This window comes from Phaethon aethereus (genome assembly GCF_964289735.1).
Source record: "Phaethon aethereus genome assembly, chromosome: 1".
Lineage (NCBI taxonomy): Eukaryota > Metazoa > Chordata > Aves > Phaethontiformes > Phaethontidae > Phaethon > Phaethon aethereus.
This window is the reverse complement of record NC_138575.1, coordinates 132,006,072-132,030,262: the sequence shown is the minus strand read 5'-3', so window position 1 is coordinate 132,030,262 and position 24,191 is coordinate 132,006,072. Positions and strand designations below refer to the sequence as shown.

The 24,191-nt window shown below is 39.7% G+C and overlaps 1 protein-coding gene across 1 annotated transcript; it reads right to left on the bottom strand.

Moving 5' to 3' along the window:
• Positions 1-802: 802 nt before the first annotated feature.
• KLHL15 (kelch like family member 15) lies at positions 803-11,912 on the bottom strand (the record flags this gene model as incomplete). Its single annotated transcript, XM_082000323.1, has 2 exons — positions 10,811-11,912; positions 803-1,912 (listed from the first exon to the last, which is right to left on the bottom strand). Exons 1-2 carry the CDS (start codon positions 11,513-11,515, stop codon positions 803-805), a joined length of 1,815 nt encoding a protein of 604 aa, XP_081856449.1. The 5' UTR covers positions 11,516-11,912.
• Positions 11,913-24,191: the final 12,279 nt, after the last annotated feature.

Here is a 24,191-nt window from a genome sequence, read left to right as displayed (position 1 = left end):
TGCACGTAAAAAGATGTAAGTATATACAGTTTTTACAATGTATGCATGTGTGTGTATATATTTTTTACTCACCAACAAACACAATGCAGACAATAGAAGGCAGCATAGAAATAGTGTTTTGAATATAAAAATGTTTTGTTTTCAATTTAGTAGAAAATGTGTAATTTGCATTTTGGCAGACTTACTGGTACTACTATACAAAACCAGGAAAAAGGTCATGAAAAGGGGTTAAGATTATTCTTCAACATATGTAAGGGAAAACAAAAACACCTAGCAGATTTGAGAATACTTTGCAATTAATGGGAAAAGCATCCAAAAGACAACATAAAATACAGAAATGGTTTAGTTTTGTTCTTTTAAACCTGGTTGTACCCTAGTACAGATGATGAGCTTTATTTTGATACTCAATATAAAAAGAAAGTCTGTCTTCCACAAATATTTTGTTAAACTCAACTGATTTCAGAAGCATAGTGGTATAATGGCCATTAAAAAAAAGAGAAGAAAGTATTATGGACATAAAATGTTACCAAAAAAATAACCACACTCAAAAATATATTTTTCTTTCCCCTACTTACAATTATGTTTGTTAAAAAAACAAACAAACAAACAAAGCTTTTACAATATCAAACCAACTATTGGCTTTTCTAATAAACCTGGTTAAGTACTCTCCCTGTACATCTTGTTTCTCTTAAGCATTTAGCAGTTGTTTTTATACACAAGGTAATGTCTCTGAAGGAATTCAACTGTTTTTTTGACAAACTGGGTATAGCTTTTTGTATTTCATTGAGTTGTTCACTCTGTTTTAGCTGCAACGTCTAACATGCTCCAAAACATATTCAGGAAAGTGCAAGCTGCAGACTTGTAAGCCATCCAGCTTGCACGGCATCCTCGGATATTCATCTTCTTTCCATTTGTTTTCCTCTGGATCAAAGGTGAGAATCGAATCACTGTAATGACCATTGTAACAAAGGCCTCCAAGAACCATTATCTGTTTGTCCAGAACAGCTACACCATGACCACTCCTACCAATTGGCATAGAAGCCAATATAGTCCACTGATCAGTATCTGGGTCATAAACCTCTGTAGAAGGACATCCTTGAGATTCAAAGGAGGCCCTTAGGATTACACAGACACCACCAAAGACATAAAGCTTACCATTATAAGAAATCATTTTGTGAAAACATCTTGCGTAATTCATTTTGCATTTGTTCTCCCAACAGTTAGTGACCACTTGAGTTCTCCTTGTTCGCTGCTCTACTGTCCCTTCTTTACTGGGATCAAACACACACACTTGCTTAGAAGTTGAAGATGATGTAATTCCACCAGTGATATACAACTTGTTACCAAGCACAGTCCCTTCATGTCCATATTTATTGACTGGATAGGGATCCACAAATTCCCATTTATCTTCAGTAATATCATACCGTTCAGTTGAGTAAAATGTTTCATCCCTGGTTCTCCCAGCCACTGCATAAACATACCTCCCAATAACTCCAACAGCAAACTCAGAACGTGGAACAGACATATCTGCCATTCGTAACCAAGTGTTCTGTCTTGGGTCATATCTAAACACTTTGGATGAAGCATGAAACTCACCATCTGGCCCCAGTTCTTCCCCACCTAACAGGAACACAAAGTTATTCACAATGGCAAGGCAGTCTGGTCGTAAAGGTACTTGAGGACCCTCTAGTTCCCACCAGACCCTTGGTTTGTGCAAGAGAAGAATTTTACTGTTTACCATACTGTGTCCTATCATTCCTCTAAATACTGCAGTCTGGGGTTTGGCAGAACGGATTTTGTTCGATTTCATTTCCATCAAAGGCTGTTGGTGAACACTATGAAAGTAATTCATGGCTTGGTCAACCTCATGTCGCAGCTGCCGGGAGTATCGATAAAACTCTGATGTTTTTACCTATGAATACATTTAAAAGGTATTAAAATTCTAACCAAGAGAAACAATCCAGAAAACCTAAATGACTATGTGTCATTATAAGATCATTTTACTTAGTTTAATCCAGGCAATCTTGACAGCAATTGCATTTGTGCATGGAGAGTTAAGCTATTGTACTGTTACCCAAAATCCAGAAGGCAATTTAGTGATTAACAGCAGTGACTAATATTTTCAGCAGAATACTCACATGCAGAATTTAAGCCGGAATTAGGCACCACTGAAATCCCCAAGTCTAAAAATCATTATTCCTTCTCCCCAAAAAAGCCTCTGTTCATCTTCTGCTTAAGCCATGAAGAGCCTAAGTTAAAAATACACTATTTTCCTGGTTTTGAAAAACATTCTACACACCCATTCTGTGTTTACCAAGGCCTATCCTAGTCTAATTTCTGCTTAATTCTCACAACCTAGCCCAAGCAGGTATTCCTAAATCCTAGGCGCTGCTCACAGGGCTATTTAATCGGGGTGGGGTGGGAAAGGAAGGTACCCAAAACTCTTCCTTCATAACACATGATCAGACTAAATGCTTGTCATGATGATCACCTTATGGTTTCCCCTCTGTGAGTCTCCAAGTGTTACAAATGCCTTTAACACAAGAGGAAAAAATCTCAACCTATAATCCTTTGGTTGTGCATTTATTTGGTAAATTGCAGAGGTAGGTTTGAACTTCCACTTCCCAGGTGACAGTTACAACCTTTGAATTACCACATAGTAGTAAAGTGCTCCTTCTCAGTGCCATCTCAATTTGAAAAAAAGCTATCCCTGCTCAGTTTTATGGGAGTTGGGGGTGGGAGAGATTGTAAGAATTTACCTTTCCAGGAACCTTCCTACTACCTAAGCCAACATAAGTTCCTGAGACAATACCAAAACACATACCCATCTTAAACATTTTAATAAATCTAGCTCCAGGCAGCCCATGGGTCACCGTGCTATTCTCTTCAAGGAGGCTTCACTCTTCCTGTACAGCCTGGTCTAACATAGCATTCTGAATTACACTTCTAAAACAAATAAAAACCCACTAGATATTGCCAAATCCACAAATCCTCTATCAGATTTGATCCTAAGACCCAGTTTCCTTCACATAAAACTGGATTCTTTCAAACACTCCTAATGCCTTTAGTTCCCACCAGCTCCAAAAAGAGATGCAATGCTCTGAAAAAAAAAGTCAGGCCACTCTGAAATGTCAAAGCAAGCACAAGATAACATCAGAAGCTACTATTTTTCAACACCTGTTCCTCAACCTCCTCCTATTCCCTGTCCCAAGGGACAAAAGCCTGTACCACCACTTACCTAAGGGGTGGTGATATGAGTTTTCATGTATATGAAAAGCAATGTGGAAGTGAATGTTCTTTATACCTTGTGAATAAACCAGTTGCTTGTTCCACAAACACGTACTATTTCAATTTTGTTAGCTTTCTGTTAATCATTTCTCTTCCTTGCATAGTAATTAAGATATTTTGCTGTCAGTTAAACACTTTTAACAATCTTTTGAACTTCTTGTTATTGGACACGATTCACACAGATTTTGAGATTGTTTTACACACCAGATTTTCAAAAACCCATGAATACTATTGTAAAGCCTATCATTGTACAGCACTGTATAGCTCAAGAGTTATAGTGATTTGATGTTTGCATTTACACTTCCCCTCCCTCCCCCCACTTTATTCTGACAAGTTCAACTTATGTTTGCTTGAAAAAGAGCATGGTCACATGCAGATTGCATATATTTATTTTGGGGGCAATATCCACCTTCTTTCTACCATTTTTACCTGGGGTGATAAGGGAGCAAAAAGGTTTACTTAGGTATAGTGCTTGTAAAACACCCACAGTAAGCCCAACTCTTATGGGGAATAACAGATCTATTTTCTTATTGCAAATAGAAATATATCATACAAACACAGATCTGCTCATATGGCATTTGTTAGAATAAAGCATATACCTTGCCTGACTGGAAAGATTGAACATAAATTACAGAAAATATGCTGGGGGAAGGGTGACAAGGAGAACCACAGCACAGAAAAATGTTAAAATACAGAAAACCTTAAAGGTTACAAAAAATGAAGCAGGAAGTAATAAAGAATCATGGCTGGGTTACTTTACACTTTAAAGTAACTTTCCAATTCTAAAACAGGCCAACTATTCCCAAACTATTCACACATTCCCAAACTGGAGCTATCATTTCTGGAATTAAACAAAAAGATAAACATTTTTTGTTCCACCTATATATATTTCAAGTTTTCTTGGATGATTATGGAAGACAACAGGATCAACATGCTTACAATGTGAAGCATGCCAGCAGTCTGGCAGAGATGGAAGATGATGTGTGGTTTTTTTTTTTCCCCTGAACATTTACAACTCTGTCTTTAGAGCTAGAAATTGAAATGCCAGCCAGAAACTGGAATTAAAATAAGCCTCATATATCCTCACCACTCTACTCCTTCACATAGCCTAAATCTCACCCCATGAGAGCATGCAAAAGGAAACAAGGAATATCTCTCATTCCAGAGACAGAATCTCAAGACCAGGGAATCAATCTATTAGTAGTTTACTACCACGATCTTGACAAAGGCACTAACATCAAAGCAAAGCCTCAATCTCTTACCTTAAATCAGTAAGACATCAAGAAGCAAATGCAGCTACCAGTTATAAACAACTCTTTCAGACTGAAGTTAGTGGGGAAGCTATCTACAAGCACAATGTTGAAGAAATAAACATGCAAATATATTAACACTAGGAATTCTTACAACGTTCAGAAAAAAAACCACCAACAAACCAGAATAATAGACTATCTAAATTCTGATAGGAAAAAGTAGTTAGAGGCTTCCTAGACTTTGCTGTTGAGGAAAAATACCAGTGTTTCTAGCCTTCCACCAGCACAACCTCTGCTGTACAGGAACGGTACCTCTCCTGAAGTTAAAATGATGGTCTAAGATGAATGTTAGGATATGTCTATATGAAAATACATATTGCTCACACTTGATTGATGCAAATGAAGACAAAGCAAATGTAGCTCAGTTCCCCCATTTTCACATTCACATACTGTCCGTGTGAAATCTTCCATAATTCTTTGAAAGTCCTATTCAGTCTGCAGTAAGTAAAACCCTCTAAACACCTACACTTCTGAATAATTTTACAATTATTTTTATTACTTTTGTGCATAATCAAAAAAGAGAGGCATTAAAAGTTAGGTGTTGAGGTATTAAAACATAACTGTAAGTTGTGCATATATTTTAGTTCTAGTAGATTGAAGAACATGTCCTTCAGTCAGCCTTTTGTGGGAATTGCTGTCTGACACCCAAAAGAGGCTGAAGATAATTCCCTCAGTGTTCAAAAGTAGGCTTCTGCCATTACCTGTAAGTAGCAACAAGCAGTTGACCGACAAATATCTAAGTGCTTACCAACAGACCCATTTCCCTGTTAAATTCAAATGGAGAAGCTCTAGAAAGAACATGCACCTAATTACCAACATACTCAGAGAGATCGCTCACAAGTATCTGCAAAACATCCAAAACAGATGGAAGTGTACTGATGAACCTTGAAGCAAAACAAATGTGCATTCTTAAGCGCACATCATCAACTCTGAATTGATAAAATAAATATAAATAAATGCTGCACAGCATTTTCAAAGTTTAACGAAAGACTATTCTGTTACCTTGCTGAAGAGTCTCAAAGAAAGTTTAAGTCTGGCTTCCTTACCAACCCCAGCCCTACTGTAAAAAAGGAGTTTAATGCAAGTGCTAAAGCTTTGCTCATGTGATTTCTTACATTCTTTCCAATTCTTTCTCTTCTGGACAAAACTTTCTCACAGAGGTTCTGCTGGACATAGCACTAATGTTCAGGGCTCCCCAAAGAACTCTAATCACTACCTCATTGCATCATTTACCAGTTACAGTGGTTCAGAGTCGGATGCTTAGCTACACAGACAGGGAACAGCATACACAAAATCATATGTGTCATTCCATAAAAAGGAAGATGAAGAAAATAATTAAAAACATCCACCTCTCTACTCACCCCCCTAGGCAGTCAATACGAAAAACATCAAGACTTGACCAAAATCACCACCATCCCTCCAGCCATAGTAAACTGGAGCTTGAATGCATTTTCTCATCTTCATTTTGAATCAGTGAAACACTCTGTAAAAACTGATGGCTTTCTAAATTAGTGCAGCTATTAATCATTGCCTATTTTTCTGCTGTATCGCAATGCATGCTTTTCTAGTTGCAGCAGCTATGCAAGTTTCAGAATTTTCCATCTATATTCTATGAAAAAGTACAGCCAAAAATGTAAGCCATTAGTTTCTAATTTGAAAAGTGATCCCCATAAAGGACCAGATGTATACCATGTTATATTCATCATCTCCCCTCCCTCCCAAACAATTAAGCAAATTAATAAGCTGCAGGAAGAGCAATGATATGCAAGGTAAACGTTCTGTAACACAAGTTTGACTTCAGTATAGAGCTTTTTTTTTTCTCCCTCTCATACAACCATGTACAGCTATTGCTCTATTTGTATTTTTGTCACTTGGGCTTTTAGGAAAAAGCTTTCAAAACCATAAAGAAAAGCTACTTTTGAAGTGCCCAAACTTAATATCTATGACTTATATACCTGGTAACTAAATCTTAACATGTTATTATATGGTGTAGATATTAGCTTGGTTCCTTCTGTAGAACTAGTAAAAAACCATGGGAAAATCTGGATGGCTCATAATGTTATGCTATCATCTCTAGCCACATAAGCAGAGAACTATTTCAAAGGTTATAAAATTCTGCTTACTTAAGTTTTAGAAAACTGACAATTCTGAATATCCAAGTGATGTGACTCAATCTCAAATACAGAAACTATTTAATACACCTTTTCAATGAATAATGATGGCATTTCTAGGGAGAAAATTATTCCTCTTACTTGCAAAAAAATTGCTATTTTACTAGAGGTTAAACTGAATCAAAATTAAAGATCTATCAATCCTGCTAACTAGGATCCTAATTATTTTCACATCTACTTCTCTCCAGCCATATCTGAAGCACAATTCTAAGCCTGTGATCAAACATTACCAAAATGTTAACACACTTACTCCAAATCAAAATTCAGTCAAATAGAAAAAGTCACACATATGTTTCTAAAACAGCAGCAACCAAAATTATTTTACAACCAAACATCAGTATATATAGCATTGGACAAGCTGCTGTACTTAACTTTCCCTTCTTTTAGCATGGGACATTATCTAGTTACATTGCATGGGCAGTACAAATACTGGTCAGTACCAACATAGGACTTTGAAGGGCTATTCTGCAAGTGCTTACAAATCACTTAGAGTTTTCTAGCCTAACCTTATAAAGACAAGACAACATAGCCTCTGTGCAGCAAGGACAATGCCCTCAAATTGAGTATTTTGCAGTTCCTTTTTAGAAACTGGCAAGAGAAATTATCACAATCAAGCTGGAATCTAACTCAAATCTAATATTGCAAATCCGAGTGGAGCCAAGAATCTATATGCCAGAATTGAGATGTTCAGCACATAATAAATACTGCTAGCAATTCTATTCAAGTCAGCTATAACCTTTAGATGTAAAAATATCAAGTGCAGTACCTCTTTAAGGTAAGAGGGGCCCACTAACCTCATCCACTAGATACTTCTTATTCAAAGCTTCAGCATACAAAGCTGTGGAAGTAGATACATATGAACCACTAGACACGGAGGTAAATGAGGGAAAAAAAAAGAGAAATCAACACATTTATCAAAGGTAAAGTCACAATGACATCTTCTCAAAAGTTACTATTTTCTAGGCATAGGAAAGCACATACTCAAAGATAATGTGCTATTCAGCCTACCTCTAAAGCAGAAGCTCATGCACCTAGTGATTAGTAAGTTTCTGATTTAAGCTGGGAATTTATAAATCAGCATGGGCTAGTCATAACAAACCCTATAGACTGGACATCAAAAAAAACCTTTCAATTTTAAGGACTGGGGTTTTGAAAGAACTTCAATCTAAGTAGTACACAGAAACTAAATGGAGCTTAAACAGTGTATGAAGGGAAATCATGACATGGTTGCCTACAGTAACAGAGAGATGAACTCCATGATCTAGGAGAAGTGGCATCTGACTTTCATCTCCAACCTTCCTCAAGACTTATGTAGCCATGGATATGTTTCAAATAAGGTGTAACATATAGTGGAACTTGCGCTTCTCCCCGTACATCTTGCCTTTATTTTCTAACTACTCCCCAAATACTTCTTTCATTTACCTTTCTATTTTCCATCATACATCTACATCTATTTTAAGGGCTAAGGAACAAAGGGAGTATCTATTCATACTTCCGAAGGAGTTCTTCCAGGACAGTTTAGAGTAAACAAACAGGCTGCACCTTCACTCCAAATGCACACCAGCTTCAACGTCTAAATCCAGAGTTGCTCATCAACTCCTTTTTCAAAGGACAAGCCACCCCACTCAGATTGTAAATCTCTTCGAAAAAACTATGTAAGAAATAGAATGGCTTAAGAGGTCAAAAGTATCCTTACTGTGACTTGCAAAGTTAAGTTATATAAGTTATTTATATACTACAATGACAGGCATCTTAGAAATGCGTATTAGAAAGATTACGTAAGAGTACATATGACAAGCCAGCCAGTGTATAGCGAATACAGAATGTGCTGAACCGTAAGAGTCAACCTCAGAGTGAATTTGGTACATTCATGCAGGCGTTTAGTATGTGCTGGCTTCAGGAAAAGGGTGAATTCTGTTTGTGGATCTCAAAAAAAAAAGCAGTTTTACCAATATTTCCCCCCTTCTACACACGGAAGAGAGTTCTCCTGAGGTGACTTCCAGAACAGTTAACAGACATGTTTTTATTTTTTAAATTAAAAAAAAAGAAAAAAAAAAAAGAAAAAAAAAAGTGTGGTCTGTATTTTCACATTAGCTTCAAGTGCAGTTGTCACTTGTCATGCTGGATTATTCAATGTGCTCTAGCCAGGGCAAAACACAAATACATTCCTAGCTGCAGCAACAACTGACATACTTATTTAACTGTGCTTCCTTCTGCTGAGTTGTCCCACTCCAGAATCTGCACTGGCTTCTCTCTGTTCCCACATGCAATTAATGGAAAGGGTATTCACAGATAAAGCTTTTACATGTGCATATATAAATTGGGACGCTGAGAATGAGTTCTCTCCTTAAGCTGTACCTATCTGGCCATTTGATAGCTGTCAAGATAAATCATGAGAAGCACTCTTACGCAGGATTTATACCACTGATACTGAAACAAGCTCCAGAAGTTATACCCAAACGTAATGCTGAAGACCAACATACACTTTTCACTTGCGCTTACAGAAATTTAACCGAAGAGAGCTTGATGCTTGAACTTGTATCCCAAAAACCCAAAGAGCTGAAGCAGACTCTCACACGAGTCTTACCCTATTAAATTGACCTTACGAATACTCTGTGAATCCTATCAGTTTTCCTACTGAATGGTTTAAACGATATCACAATAAGGTAAAAGCATTATTAAAAATAAGACACTACACACTATCGTACAGAGTTCATCTCTTACTAGCTGGAAATGTTCTAACCCAATATAAACACTACATTACTGTTCTAAAATATGTTCAGGTATTTATTTTGGTTTTGTCTATAGGCTAATATAGGATCATAAATATATTTTATGTATTATTACTTCCTCTACTCAATTCACACACATACACAAAAAATCCAAAATATAAAAACTCACTAGTGTCTGAAGTAATTAATAGCTTTTATAATTTAAAATACAAATAAGTGTAAGCATTACTGCTTAAATGATCCAGTAGCCCTTCAAACCACCAAGAACATTACAACCTTATCTGTATATTCACTAGATACCAAAGTAAAAATATATAATATATATGGGAAATTAATTTGTAAGAAGCCCAACAAAACCACAGGGTCTTAAATCCTGTTAATTCACTGACAGGTGAAAAATACACAAGTCATAGCTTACCACACAAAATTAACATTGTTAAAACAAAACAGCACAGTTTAAGTAATTCCTAACCTGAATACCCTTACCATTACTAGCCTGCAAGAGAACTGCTTACAAAGCTCTGTAATTCTCTACTGTTGACAAATACTCCAAGATTCTCAGGAACTAGACTACTCTTCAACAGAACAGTAGAAAAAGCAAGTTCTCTTTTAACCTCTTAATACATACAATGATCAGTCGAATTTTAGATCACCTGTTACAAAGATTCCTCTGATATTTGAAGTAAATCATTACATTTCACACCATCAGTAACTTTTGATTGTATTGTGCACCTTGCACAGAAACAATTCTGTGTGTAACTTTGCAGGATCAGGGCTTACTCCTAACTGCTGTGAAACAGCACAAGGACTAAAGATACAACAACCACCACCACACTGCAGATTTAAGAGCAGGTGCTAATTTTCATTCGTAAATAAAAAAATCTGTACTTAAAACCCGTAAAATCTACTGTCACTGTGTTCTGATTATATTGGTAACAATTACCATGACATATGCCCTACATACCATATGCAGCTATAAAATCTCTGGAAAACAAGAAGCAACTTCTGGAAAACAGTAAGAACAACTGAAATAAAACTTGATACAAGTGACCTTATTTTAAAACGTCCTTTCCATATGAAGTCACTTAAAAACATGTATCGTAAACCTACCTGTTCCCCAGCCACTGTACATACTATAGTCTAATAATCAGATGACAATGTTTTTAGATGTTTGTCTTCTACGGGTTCATTAGAAAAACAAATGCTATCTTTTTGTTCCTCCTAATAGGTGTGGGAATCTTACCTATTTAATGGCATGCTGCCCTAGCTAAATGATGAATCCTGTCTATTGCTTTTCAAATGCACCAACCTTCTCAAAAACACTGGATGGTGTCATCAAACAAAACCTGATGTTCTGAATGATGGTGTCCGTATGCCTCCAGCGTCTTCTATCATGGCGCAGCCAGGCCTGAACAGCTTCATACAGTTCTATCTCTGGAAACCTGCTCAGATGATCATTATCCAAGTAAGACATGAGCTTCTCAAAGCTCAGATATGAAAGGAAGTCAGGTCTGGACATGAGTGGCACAAAATTCTCTAGCAGAAAGGAGTCCAATTTTTCCCTGACTCCTTCGATGTTTACACCAAAATCATCCAGAAGTCTCATAATTTCTGCACAGTTTTCTAAGCAGATTTTAGCTAAGAGAAAAGAGCAGCAGAATTTTACCACCTCTATAAGCTGGACATACATGGCAGCCTGAAGGATTTCATGAACAGTGTTCATACTCAGTTCAATAGTTCCATAGTACATGAATTGGAGGACATGACTGAAGCCTGTAGCTGTCAGACCTTTCAAATGGATTTTGTCCTGATCTCGTTCTCGCATATCAGCTGTGAACATAATCCTGAAGTAATCACTCTGGGTGGCAAGCAGTGCTTTATGGGCCTGAAATTGGTGGTCTTCAATGACAAGGGTGACATCAAGAAGCAATCCCTCCTCATACAGTGCTCTGAATCCAGCAGAGACACTGGTGTCATGGATGGAGGAGCTAAACCCTTCCACGTCCCCTGCCATGAATCACCTGGGGGGAAGAAAAAATAAACAAATAAAAATAAAAATAAATTGTTATTTCTAATGACATATCACAAGCCCTCCCTGACCAGATAAATCCTAACTGAGATTGCTTTTATTAAGACTTAAAGTCTTCACCATCCTTTTTGTTTTCTCTTCAACTGAAGAATCAACTCAAGAAACAACATAAAACACAAACTTTAAATATTTCTCCCCCCAAAATATTCTCATTTTAAAAAAAGGCTAATGAACAAGAATAAGTGTACGATACCGCCAAAGTGATTCCTCACTCCAAGCTATTTAGTGGTCAGATAATGAATAGGCAATGCTAAAAAGGTTGCCATGGTTCTCTTCCTATCCCCCCCTCAATCCTTCTAAAGAATTTATCTCAGGGGAGCCATAAAACACCCAGTCTTGAATATCAAAGGTTTCAGAAAGGAAGTCATACTTCCTTAACTTCAGAAACAAGCTCCAGTAGGTTTGTACAAGGTATAACCCAAAAAAATTTAGTCTCTTTAAAAATATGTCAATTTACTCTGCAGTTATTTCTAGGAAACTGAGTATTTTCAGAGATACTATTTGAGTTTGTGTGTCTCACTTCTCCTGTAACAGCATAGTTCTTTTTCTCTGCCCTGTTTCTTACTGTAAGGATTAATTAGGTGATGAGATTTTGTCATGGTTTATAAAGTGCAATATACTAAGGCAATAGGAAACACTGACAAGATGAGGTCACAATAAATAATATTCTGTATACTGGGTTTAGTGAAGCTTAATTGCTTATTAAGCATTTAAACATTTTCAGACGCATAGTGCAAGCTATAGTCAAACTGTAAATAAGCCAAAAAGAAATTAAAGACTAGCAGGATACTACCCTGTTGACGAAGATAAATATTCAGTAAAAATCTGTATCAAAGACTATTCAAAATACAGGAATTTCTCACAATCTTGCTCAGCTTCCTTGGGTTTAAGTAGGGGGAATTTGCATGAGGCAGGTTAAACCAATTTAACAATTTATCACTAGTAAAAGAACAACGGCACACTCCATTCTCCCTCTCCATCATTTTGGCGTCTGAGCTCCTGATGCCTACTTTTAGCCATTTCTGAGGTTCACTGGACTGCTCTAGAAAGCCAATTCAACTCATAAACCTGACAGAAAACTAAAGGTGGCGGGGGGGGGGGGGGGGGGGGGGGGGGAGGCGGGCAGACACAACACAAACACACCCACCCCCAAGCACACACAAAGCTTCAAAACCAGAGATCTGCTTATCAGTGAGATAACTTCTGACTTGACACTGCAGGGGGTATGGCACAAGAACCAACCTGATGCAGAGGGCAGGACGACACACATGAGCAGGAACAGGGAAGAATAGTAACATCTTCTCCTTTTGGCACTAATCAGCTACTAGAATTGGTTCAACCATTTTTGTTTCACTTTATCCCACCTTAAATTACATTCCAGCATTCACTGAGGTATTTGCGCATTTAACTCTGAATTTCGTCTAACAATTAAAGTTAATAACGTTTTGGTACTGGTAACCTACATAAAAAGCTAAATAACACCAACATCAACACATTTAAAAAACTGCTAATTGTCAAGGTTATAGATCTTTACAGCAGCATATGGACCCAGAAGCGACTCAAGGTCGGCCCAGGTTTCACAACTTTGGCGAACAGTTATCATGTTACTCCCACTTCAAGCACCACATCCTGACTGCTGCCATTTTAACTGGAATGCATTTTATTAGACTCAATCAGCAGATAATAATCTCCTCTCTTTGATTCATCAGCACACATCCTGGAAAACAAAACTGGAGATACTCTTTGTCTATGCAAAACTAAAATGGTGAGTGGGTGTTTGTAGCCACACCTCAAGGAATTAGCACCGCTCCCACGCTGTTGAAGCCTGCTGACAGGTTCTGTGCACGATAGAGTTAATGCTGGGAGCATTCATGAAAATTAAGGCCTTATGACAAAATTCAAATTCCTTAAAGTAAGAGCAGCAGCAGCAAGAGAACAAAGCTGACAATCCAGCTGCTTTCTTGGCATATCCATGATAGCACACTCCCCTCAATGTCACTGAAGACAGAGAGAAAATGCAAACTGCTCTGGAGCTTCATATTGCAAGTCCCTTATTCCTGAGCACAGCACATGCCTACCAGAAAGAAAAATGAACATTAAATATGTCTTACTTCTTGCTAATTCTTACATAAAAGCAGACAAGGAAAGAATTACTTTACTAACTCTTACCACCTCAAAAAGAAGTAACAAACTGACATGGAAGCATGAAGCCTGCCTTGTCAGGATTTTCCTTTCTAATTGGCTTTCTGATATCAAATAAAGAGGTAAACACTAATATTAGCTTTTCTCCTTTCACTAGGGCACTTGTAACGCCTCCCCGCCCTGCCTCCAGTTCTCAGATGTTTAATAATTGTTGAGCTCATACTTCAGTCTTTCCTGTTTAAGAGATTTAATGGGTCACCTGCCTTTAAATGGGCCACCCGTTTTCATAAAATATACAGCAATTTGAAACAACGATCTCTCAATTTTGTTTGAAATTGGCCAAGAGGTTCAAAGGTTACTAGGATGCTTACACAGTACAGATGTGTAGGATACATTTCTTTAGGAGACCGACTAAGACATATGGCTGAGCTTCAATTCCAAGATCAATGGAAAAGACAGGATGGGACAGTTGGAATTTGCAAATGTGAGACAGGAACAGAGTAACACAACCATATATTCAGAAAAAAAAATCAGAAATTAAGCAACATTCCCCAGGTGACTGAAGCAACATATATTAATCTGAAAATAATGGAATCTCCCCTCATACATGGTCATGCAAGCGGCAATCTCACAGAAGGGATTTCTTCAAAACAGTACATACATTACTGTGTATGTGAACAACATAGAAGAACCATTCCAGTAAGCTCCAAACACATACTAGGGTCTTTACCCTTAACTTGAGAAAGGTAATTACGTTACAGGTACTCTGCAAATAAAAGGAGAGAAATTAACTTTTACGTAGGAGGCTTTAAAAAGCCTCTTTCACCACCCTCAAAGAAGCAAAAAGGAAAAGTTGGCAAGTGAATATAAGCAGAGACAAATGATAGAAGGGAAATGCACCAAATCCAGAGGAGCACCCCCAGTGTTCCTTTTAAGGATCAAAATACATACTAGACAAAACCCAAAAAGCAGCATCAGAGAAGAGAGTGTGAGAGTCCTGGGCAACCAGCTGTAGGTGGCCCTGCTGAGCAGGAAGGGTGGACCAGATGACCTCCAGAGGTCCCTTCCAAGCTCAACCTGTCTGTGATTCTGTGATCAGGTTGCTCTCTCACATAGAGAGCACAGTGATTTTTTTTTTTTTTTGCAGCTATCCTTTTAATTCTGATTAAATAGCAATAAAACACACACAAAAAAAATCAGATATAAGCTACTACCCTTCAAATTTTAAACCTATCAAAAAATAAGGTGTTAGGAATCACCAAAATACATTAAAAAAAACCCCAAAGCCGCATTTAGGAAACACCTTTTAGGGTTCTAATTTTCACATCTCCATAAAACTGGCTATTCTGTAAAAATATATTAAAACCAGAAGTCAGACATAAAACTCTACAATGGTAATGAAGTGGCCAACACTCTAAAATGATTATTTCAGAAGGTTTTAAAAATGTGGGGGTTTAAGTCACTTAATCCTTTTCACATCCCTGCTTTTATTATTTTTAGTAAATCTACACTTTTCAATCTCAAAATATTTGTTCTCTCAAATATCAGACAGAATTTAATGTATTATTTAAGTAGAGACAAAACCAGTAGGACTTCTCCATACCACCATCTAAAGAAGCTTCAGGATTCTACGAGTGAAAAGTGAAATACTTTTTTTCCTGTATTAAACGAGTAAATCTGCATTTTTTGGCATAAAGCCATACGCAGTATCAGCAGATATGTTTTTCTTTACAACCCAAAAACGTATTGGCCAGTACAAATACATAAGGAGGTTAAAATAGCACAGAGACTGGGAAACTAGAGAGTTAAACGCATATTATGATCAACTGGTAAAAATCTTCATTTCTATAGCTCATATCCTCAGTCAAAAGCAAGTAGCAATGTGGTAGTTCAAATATTAAAAAAGCAATAGAAAATACTCTCAAATTAAGTCATTTTTCTGAAGCACAGCTATGCCATTCCACCCACACACAGACTTGCAATCTTAGATGTAATTCTACGCACTATTCAAATGCTGCAGCTTATTTCCCAGAGGACAATAACATAACGATTTTTTTCCATATATTCAATAAAAATGCAAAATTCAGAGTTAGATTTTCTTCACCCATGCAAATCACAATAGCACACTTAATCCTAAGGAAGACTTGTCGCCTACAGTACCCTGTAAGAAAACTGGAACAAAAAAAATCTGATGTATAAACAATAAAGGGGGAAAAAAATCTAAGTTGACATTCTGCATTGTTCTGCGCATACTAGAGCTGATCAGTATAATGCAGTACACGAAGTAAGATTCTCTGCTGAAAAAGCCAAAAGAGGAATACGCTTAACCTTATTAGCTTTCCCTGACATTTTTTCCTCTTTTAGCACATAATGCATCACTACTCTGCTGTGACTGTAAAAGCACTTACTTGGAACACTGGTTTCTCATCTTTATTCCGCAGCTGTAATAAAGTCTGAAAACCCTGTTCCAGACTGCTTTTTCTTGCTAAACAAGGAGAACCTTCTTTCCTCAGGGTGTCTGAGGCTCTTAGTCACAAGCAGCAGAAATGGAGTCAAAATGCACAGGCTAGTGAGAAGAAAGTTATGGAATACCTGCTTTTGACTCATGCCCTGCTTCATTTAAAAATTGATCCAAAAGCAGTATTTGCTGAAAAAGTGCCCTTTAAATAAGCGTGTTTATGTAATATGTAAGCTTATATGCACTTTCTAGGGATAGAAATGTATTGTTCTAGGAAAGTATTAACAATACCAACTCTAGCACACCAGCTGAAAGGCAGATTTCTGCTTTTCTTTACTGCTGTTCCTTTAATAACTCATTTGAGATGCTGAGACAGAAGCAGCAAGCTCCTTTGTTTACAGATTATAAAGTACTTGTTCGTTCTACCTACCTCATAGAAATTCTGAGAAAGCACCTGTGTGAACACAGCTGCACAACACATTTTCACATAATACAACACTGTATCTATGCATTACACGAAAATATACTTTACCAGACATACAGAACCACACTTTGGTTACACAAACTACTAAAACAGAGTTTGAAATCCAATAATCTGTTCCATCTATCCCATTCCTTTCATCCCTCAAACACATGCATTTAAATGCAAATGTTAAAGCCATTACATATGCTTTATTTAGTGAGTTGCACAGCAAAGACTGCTTTGAGCAGAATTCTTTGATCCTAATTTTGTTAAAACAAACACTCTCCTGCACAAATAGGATGCTTCTCCATAGTCAAATGTTATACATATGTACGAAAATACAACACACACAGGTATTTGCACATACAAGCAAAACATTCATAACTGCACATATTCATCACTAAAAACTGGGCCTTTGAATGCAGCGTACTGCAATGAGTGAGAATGCAAAGAGTGCCTAAATATACATTTACACAGTATAAACAATTTATCTCCCAAATTAAACCTTTGTTTACATGGTTTCACACTAAAACCATTAAAACCTTGTCCAAGTGACCGTTTTTCATAATTCCCCACTAACAGCAACAGAAGGAATGATGTAAAAGTGAAATAGATCAAGGACCTGTGGATATAAAAACTTTACGTTGCTACAACAATTGCAAATGTAGGAAACAAACTCATCAATTTTGTACGTGTTTTATATAAAATCCTTTACAATTAATATGCTAAGTTTGGGAAACACTTTATCTCAAACACATTGGCAGGTTCATGCTAAAGCTAAAGACTTCAACCAATCCATGGTGAGAATTCCAAAAACATTGGATTACTTCAGAAGCAAGGAGTTAGGAGCTTACCGATTGCTGCCAGTCAGAGGAACCAGACTGTCAGAACTCTAGAAATTAAAACTTGGGTACTCCTGAAAACTGTCCACACTGCATGAAGAATTTCTTAGGGGCACGCATCTGACCATGACAGCTCCTCTTCCAATCTCTATCCATGTTGGAATCTCTGAGCGATCTGCATCAGTTCATAATAACAGTGGCACTTTTGTATCACATCAGTTGTCTCTGAGTTATGGTTATGCTAGAAGCACTATCAGAACTACTTACAATCAAACATACTAAAACTCAGTATGGATTGTGTCTCAGCCCAGTATGGTTATATGTCACTCTGCAAGTATGCTAGAACCCCACTGAGTAGTCTTTAGTTATCTTCAGAGAGTACATAGAGAGTAGAAGAGAGTATTTGTTCCATTTTCTTTTTGAGAAATCTCGAACTCAAGCAGGTGCACTGGTGCTCTCATATGCACGTATCCATAATGGATAGGTTTCTCGGCTCATATTACTCTCTGTTCTTTTAAAACTTATACTATAAACCAATTTAGTCTTTCTGCAAAAAGGATCCAAATGTTACAAGCACAGACACACGTACAAAAGATCAGAACCATTCTGTTGTAAAATTCTGTTAAAGAGTATAGTTTTCACATATGTTGAATTTACTTGAATACTAATCAATTATATGTCAGAAACTTCCCATTTTAAAACACTAGTCACCAGAAAATAAAATGTTCCCCAGCTCAGCCCTTAAATAAAGCTTTAGGATGACTGTCAAAAGAATTCTGATGAAAGTAGATGCTTGACAAACATTTTAAGACTGCCAGACATATGCATCAGCTGTAGTTACTTGACCAGTTTAACTTCACCTAACCAAATCTAAACTCAGCTTCTGTCTCATGAATTAACATCAATGAGATATACATTTGTTTCTCATCGTATGAGTCCATGATGTGGATGATGTAACTGTACTTCACGGACATGAAGATAGTTTAAACCATTTGGCTAAAAGATCATTGCATCACTACACCTGCACAGAAAAAAAATGCCCCCAAATGTAGAGCAAGCTCCACACAATGCTTCTTCCAATTACATTTACTGATAACAGGTGCCCAGTATAAAATATTTTTAATATAGCCATAAGAACAAGAATCATCTTTAATTAGAAAAACTTGTATTACTAATACTTAAGAGTTAAATGACGGTAGTGTCGAAAACTGCAGATTTTCCACTGCTCTCAAAGTGGACAGGACTGCTCTACCCTGAGTGCCAACATTCCTTTTATAGATAATTGGGGGCTTCTGTAAGTATTAATTTTTCCAAATATAAGAAAAAAGTTATTAATAAGAGTGATTTTCTTAATTATGACGATATTTATTATGATGATATTTATCAAGAAAATCATGGCGTATTTTATATAGAAACAAGTTAAGTATTTCTTAGTAGCAAAAATCTAATCCTACTTTTTTATATCAAAGTGCTTGGACTCTTGTCACATAAATTTTTAGCATAATAAATAGCTAATCAACTACAAGTAGTATTTAAACTATATTAGTAAAAATAATTTTGATATAAATTAAGATAGTTGAACTACCCCTTACAATTGCCTTTTTGTTATTATTTGTATATTTATTGTTAACTTAGTTAATACTGTTAGCATCTTCTGAGAAAATGAGATTGTGCTTTTTGTTCAAGATACACAGCTTTCGACCTCATTGCCAAATGTCAACCTCATTTGTCAGAAAGACAGAAATCTCAAACTTACTAAATTTCTACAGATTTCCCTCAAACTGGCAGCTAGATAAACAAAAAAGATCTGGTTTCTCCAGGGTGAGCTCTACAGTTACCTGTTCTGCTTTGCTTGCTGAAAGGCAAATCAACACGTGTTGATCCAAACCAGCCATAGGGTATAATTAAGGAAAGTGAAAGGAGATGAGTGACAGTAGGAAAGTTTATAGGACATGTGGTAGAAATTAAACACGTTGGCTAGGTGTTGGAAGGAAAAAGACAGAAAGGATGTTAGCACATGGTGGTTAGCTGAAAGGATCTGAGTGTGAACTGGGGCAACGGTGGTGAAAGAGCTGGGTTATTATCTCAGGAGCAAATACACACAACAAAGAAGTCAACAGGAAGCCAGACTTCAGTAGTTCTGCCCTTTTATCCAGTAACAGCTTTATGGTTCCCCCATTCTTCTTCTAAAAGAGTGGGAAAAAACCCACACCCAACCAAAACGAAAAAACAAAAACCCAAGAACTTTAAATTTTTAAGCGACATGTAAGTATTTACCACGTAAGTCAAAGCTCAGTACCGATCCTGAGTGGCAGTCTACTCGTTCTGCTCACAGATATACTTTGTTCGCCCCCAACATCGCTGATCGCGAAATAGCCATTTTCGGGACAGGAACTCAGATGACCTACTTCAGCTTGTCTGTTTGACATGCTTAGCAGCACTCCGCTGTGAGCGAAAGCTCACAGGCCGAGCTCCCCGCCGAACGGGGCAGGCGGGCGAGGAGTTAGAGACATGCCACCGCAGGAGCCCGAGCCTCCCGGTTCGGGGCCGCGGCCGCCCCCAGAGGCCGCCCCGCGATCTCCCGCCCCGCGGGCACGCAAAGCTTTCGCGGCGCCCGCCCGCCCGGCACGGCTGGGCACGGCCGTACCCGCCGCCCCCCTCCCCGCGCCCGCGGGCACCCTGCCCGCCGCCCCCGCCTGCCTCGGCCGATGGAGTAGGGTCTGTAAAGGCCAGGAGGGGGCCCGGGCCGCCCTCGGTGGGGCAGGCAGCGCCGGGAGGGCCCAGGGGCCCCCGGCGGCTGCTTCACCTACCTCTCGGCCGCGGCGGCGCTGAAGACGCGGCTCCTCCCGCTGGACCGGCGGAGAGGGGGGCCTCCGTGTAACATAAAGCCGGGGGCGGCGGCGGAGGGAGGCGCCGGGGGGCTGAAGAGAGGGGCAATGGCTGAGGCAAAGCCGGGAGGAGGAGGAAGAGGAGGCGGAGGAGGAGGAAGGGGGGATCCTGGCTCCCTCCTCCCCGCGGTCCGTGCTCGGGGGTAGGTGAGGAGCCGCCCCCCGCCGCGCCGCCCGGGCACCGGCGCTCCCAGCCCTGCCTTGGCCTGGCCTCGCCCCCGGGGTCCCCGCCGCTCCCGCCCGCCCCCCGCCGCTCACACTTGTTTACCTTCTGCGCTGCCTAGCCCGGCCGCAGGCGCCATCTTCCCCCGCGACAGGCACCCCGCGCCGGCCGTCACTTCCGCCACCACCTGCGGTCCCGGCGGAGGAGGGGGGGGGCGCGCCCGGGGCGGCAAACTCCCACCGCCGCGCCCCCGCCTCGGAGCGGCCTGGCGCGGCCCCGCTCGCCAGCCCCCGCCCCGCGGCGTGCCCTGTCCCACCGGCGCCTCCCTGACCCTCGCACTGCCAGCCGGACGCCAGCCCACACTGGCAGCCGCGGGGAAACCGGGCGCGCCTCTGGGAGAGGAGCCCCTTACCGGAGCCTAGCGCATGGCTGGAGCGTGGGAAAGTGGCACCGACAGGCATCGTCTGCCCCTGGCTCCGAGGACGCTCATCCATCCGCAAGCCTCTGCTTTCGGTGGCTCAAGGGCACGTTGATCCCTTTCCACCCCTCTGCCTCCAGGCCGGGTCCTGCTGCAAACGGCGACCCTTTCCTCGGGCAGCAGCCCTGTGGGTGTGTGGCGCTGAAACCCACCCGAGCCGTGGCAAGCCTTGTTAGGAGCTTGCTAAACTCTGCCGCCGACATCCAGCCAGCCACGGGTGCCGCGGGCCAACCCTACCTCCCTTCTCACCAGCCTTGCCTGCGGCATGGGAGCCAGGCTGCCAGAGAGGTCAGGGCCGCTGGGCGCAGCTGCCCTCGAACAACAAACCACATGCAGCTCACAGAGAGCATTCAGCCCAGTGCGGGATGGGCAGGGCTTTGCCTCCGCACAAGCACTGATCGCCTCCTTACTTTCTCTGTCTTCCCTTTGCCTGGCAAACTGTTACTTTATTGTAGGCAGTGAACTAAAGCTACGTGGACCTTTGGTTTGCTGCTGCCACCCCAAAACCATTTGCTGCTACCTGCTATGTAGCCCCTTGTCACTTTCCATGTCGCTCGCTGCTTTCAATAGCAGGCCAGACGCTGCCATCCTCTCCCTGTTTGTTGCCATTCCCATCCCCTTCGCTGCCTATTTTCGGTCTCCTATTACCACCCCCACCCCATTCTTGATTGATAAAACAGGAGCTGTACCTCCTCTACCGCTGCCACCCCCAAGCTGAATGTCTTTCCCACCTTTCACAGCCTCACACAATGAACCACCTATCGCACCCATTGCTTCACAAAAGACTTCCTACTCCTGCTCCCACTCTGCCCTCCTACTGCTCCCTCACCGCCTGTTTATCCCACACTACAATCAACCTGCTGCCATTCGCTCCTTCATCCCAACGGCCTGACCCCTCTCTACTCAGCAAACTTCATACTATTCCACCTCACGCGCTTACTCGTGCAGTAAATTTGCTCCATCTCCCCAGTCACTGTTTAAAAACCTGTTACTTGTGTGCTGACGGTGAAACAACCAACCTTTACATACCAACTCCGCCAAGACAGCTACCTCTCCTGCTAAGTCTCAAGGAAAGACATTCTCTCCCTTACTCAGGCGATATGTCTTCTGCTGCACCAAGCACATACCCTCTCACATTTCATGTTTCAGCAAAGAAAAACTGCAGTAGAAAGTAAGTTTCTCATGCACAGATACCAAAACTTCATGCACCCTTCTGCCCTCTTCAGACTTTTGACTTTCATAAGTCAGTGATGGTGGAAAAAGCTAAGCAGGACTGTTTTTGTTTTACCTCACTGTCATTTTGTTGTTTGCAGTTTGTGGAAAGCTGAGGCATAAAATAATCTTCAGGTCTCTCCTACACACTGCCACAGAAGAGGACCTCAAACCTAGCCAAGAAGAAAAAAAAAACAAAAACACCCAACAGCTTTGACATACTTATTCTAAACATTTAAAAGCACACCCCTCCCATCTCCTTCTTCTTCACATTGGACAGTGTGGGTCTACTGAAAAATCGAAGTACGTTAATAGCGCCTCAATTCTAATCTCCAAAATAAAAAAGTGAGGCTGTTAAATCTGGACACTCAACAATGACCAGCGGTATAGACATTACGCTTTGGGCTGATCTCTCAGATTTAGGCATCTGCACGAAATCGGTTACTAAGTAGTTCCCACTGGCTTAAACAAGCCTATTGCAATTAATAAAATCCTGGACATAAGTTTTTGAGTTATATTAATATACTATTTACCACTTAATTTGAATAATTTCAAACATTTAATTTAGGCGTATACATATAACATACCTGACAACTCCTAGAAATGTTTTTACCTACTTTAGTTAGACATTTTCAGTCTTTAGACTCTTCTGGTTTTTCTTCATACTACAAATATTCCCAGATAGTGATTCACAGTAACAAGACTGTCTCAGAGTATGTAAAATATATATTCTCATTGTTAAAATAGGAGCAATGGTTTGTGTTACTTTTTTCAGATTCCTGACAAGGTTCTTGGCAAGGATTAAATCCTTTCTAAAGGCTGGTGCAAATGTGACAAAAAACTGTTTCTGTAATTTTACATTGCACTGCATTATTGCACAATTTAAACAGCTAAGTAACTAGAGAGTCTAGTATTTTGAGTTAATTTTCATAAAAGGGTAATTATACATGCCTGGACATCGAGGCAATACAACAAAATATTGCATCATGTTCCCACTATACTTTGTGTGTCTCGGTCATAAGCATCTATTTTTTTTACATGAAGTGAGATATTTTATATAGAATTGAAAACACCATGTGGCCTGATGAAAGATTAGATATGAAAATTTATTTTCCAAACCAATGTGCAAAATTATTGGGTTGCAAGACAAAATACATTTTGTATTGGCAACACCATTATATATACTGTAAGATTGCTTACCACATGTTCATATGCATTTATTGAAAACAAGAATGCTGGCAACGTATTCTAGGTATATCCAGCAGAACTCATTCCTAGCTCTTGTACTGGGAAAGAATGGAAATAGCAGTATTTGTGAAAGTGGGAGGTTACAAGCATCGTTAAACCAGGCATACCAGTTTTGTACAGATTTCCATCATTGCATTGGTTGTGTGCTCCAAACCTGTTTTTTCTGACCCAAGCAGTTAGCCAGGCAAAATCTGAGAATCAGCACATTTGCCAGCAGGCAAAAGCCAGTGTTGATGAATGTGCATGTATTTGACACAACTGGTTACTTACATTGAAACCTGTTTCTCTGATCATAGAAGAAATCCTATTAGTAGCAATATCCTGTGTGTCTTTAAGAAGTTTCCCTGAAGGAGAAGGCAATTAAATTTCCCATGGAGGAGGGTTGTGGATTCAGCCTTTAGTCTCCATTAAACCTCTAAGCTGGCTCTCATCACTGGGCCAGGGATTTTAACTCAATTTTTAAAGTATTTTTGTCATACCCAACTCTGAAAACAGCACACATTTAGTGGGGTTTTTAGCTGCTTGGTACAAAAGATTCAAGCTGTTCATAACTCAGGGTAGGGTCTTATATCCATATGGTCTCCCCAACGCTAAGCACTGAGCCTACAAAAGACAGTAACAAGAGAAAGGTTGAAAATCAAAATCTTATCAGGCTGATGGCCAGCAGAGACTACTAACATTTGCAGAGCAACATTTTACTGTTCAGG